At 37.5% G+C, this 1,858-nt stretch overlaps 1 protein-coding gene across 1 annotated transcript; it reads left to right on the top strand.

Annotated features, from left to right (window-relative positions):
• The first annotated feature begins 1,011 nt into the window (after window positions 1-1,011).
• On the top strand, window positions 1,012-1,751 carry LOC111370114. Its single transcript, XM_022991818.1, has 2 exons — window positions 1,012-1,595; window positions 1,679-1,751. Exons 1-2 carry the CDS (start codon window positions 1,012-1,014, stop codon window positions 1,749-1,751), a joined length of 657 nt encoding a protein of 218 aa, XP_022847586.1.
• The last annotated feature ends 107 nt before the right edge of the window (window positions 1,752-1,858 follow it).

Raw genomic sequence — 1,858 nt, 5'->3', positions numbered from 1 at the left:
CAAAAAAAAAAAAAAAAAAAAAAAAAAAAAATGAAGGAAAAAAGTGTTGTTTGCCGACAGGCTAAGGTGATAATGCATGTATGTATATCTGATATTGACTATTAAACGGTATATGCGTCAAAACTTGAAAATTACTGTGTTATCCAATAAATTATTGAATTGTGGACACGACCACCGTCCGCGACAGCGATAATACGCTCTGTTCTAACCTTAAATAAAAAACAATAGAATAAGAATATTCGAAGAGGGGTACTTGGTTGGGTCTGGAGGCTGCAAATTCTATACTTTGGCAGTTATAACTTAACTAACTGCTTATCCTCAGTTTGATGTGCGACCTTCATTAATTTCTTTTGTACTCTTTTAATCTTTCTCTTTCGGTTTATTAATGTGGCTCAGGATATTCACTACGTACGTAAATATATAAAAAAAGGTTGAACCCTAATTTTGAGGGCTTCCACGGCCTCGTCCCTGAAGCATTGTGAGGGAGGTAAATCGCGGGATGTGCCCCAAAAGGTCAGGGAACAAGAACTTGCCCATACACTGATACTTACAAAGAGTTCAATTCGATATCATAAGAATCGAATCCCCACACTGCGATTGTCAGTAAGGCTGGAACTACCTCACTCCTATTTTTTGCACCACTGGATTATGCCCCGGGGGGTGTATGTAAATATAAATATTAATTTTATGGTGAATCATATATGATAAATGCAATAATCTTAGTTAATACTTAATAGGTGGTCCAGTAAGAAAATCAATTCGCCCAGTTAAATAAATGTAAAGAAAAATTATTAGTGTGTAATTAATTAATAATTATAGGATGACAAAAAAAAGAAAAAAAAGAAAAAAAGAAAGAAACCCTTTCCATCGACTATATGCTAAAAAGGCAATGGTAGGTTAGCCATGCACCTTAATTCATCCTGTCCTTACCTATATATTCTGATACATTCTTAACTCATAACACACGAATTAAATACCTACAAATCTCACTCCACAGTAGGATTTGTTCAAATGGGTTCTTGGATTTTATCCTTCAAAGTGTTTCTAATTTCATTTGGGCTTGTTTCTTTTGCTTTGGGGATTAAATTCTCGACTTCTTTCATTGTACAATTCACATGTAATCAAGCATCTGTAATTTGGTTCATCGTTGTGTCATTTCTAAAGCCTCCTTATTTATATTTTACTGTAAATGGCATCATCATCACTATCATCGCCTCCTTGAGGAATCACATAGTTACATCTGAGCCGTTAGTTTTAGTCGACAAAGCACCTCCGCCAGTTCCGTATGAGATCAAAACTATTGTGGAAACCCCACTGCCGGCGTACGATAGTGAAGACGAGATCGTGGAGTTGAAGCCCGTGCTAATAAATGGCGTAAAAGCTGATTTTGATCAAAATGAAGAAGAAACTGGTGATATTGATACTGAGTACGAATCTGATGGTGACGATGAGCTTGATATCTCGAGTTCTGCGTGCACTCCACCGCAGAAGATAATTCATCGGAAGGTTCAATCGGAGTCTCTGTTGCCTGAGAAGCCTTTGGTTTGTTCGGAGTTCGGTCATCGGAGCCCTAACAGAGCCAATCCTGAAGGTGAGTGAATTTTCAATCAAAATTTTCTCATTCAGTAATTTGTTATTTCGAAAATAAAATTATGATGGTTTCCATTTTATTTTCCAGATGTGAGAGCACTAAGGTTGACGGAGCTGGAGGGGTACGCAACACTGGAGAGCACGTGGAAGATGATAACTGAGGGACGTCACGTGACACCCACAAAGCACCTTAAGAAATCAGACACATTGACCACGAGTTCATCATATCGCATGTCAAAATCGAAGACCTTCAAAGATCCTATAAATC

The sequence above is a fragment of the Olea europaea genome, chromosome 21 (assembly GCF_002742605.1).
Source record: "Olea europaea var. sylvestris chromosome 21, O_europaea_v1, whole genome shotgun sequence".
Taxonomy (NCBI): Eukaryota; Viridiplantae; Streptophyta; class Magnoliopsida; order Lamiales; family Oleaceae; genus Olea; species Olea europaea.
The sequence above is the reverse complement of the archived record's forward strand: the minus strand, read 5'-3'. Positions and strand labels throughout refer to the sequence as shown.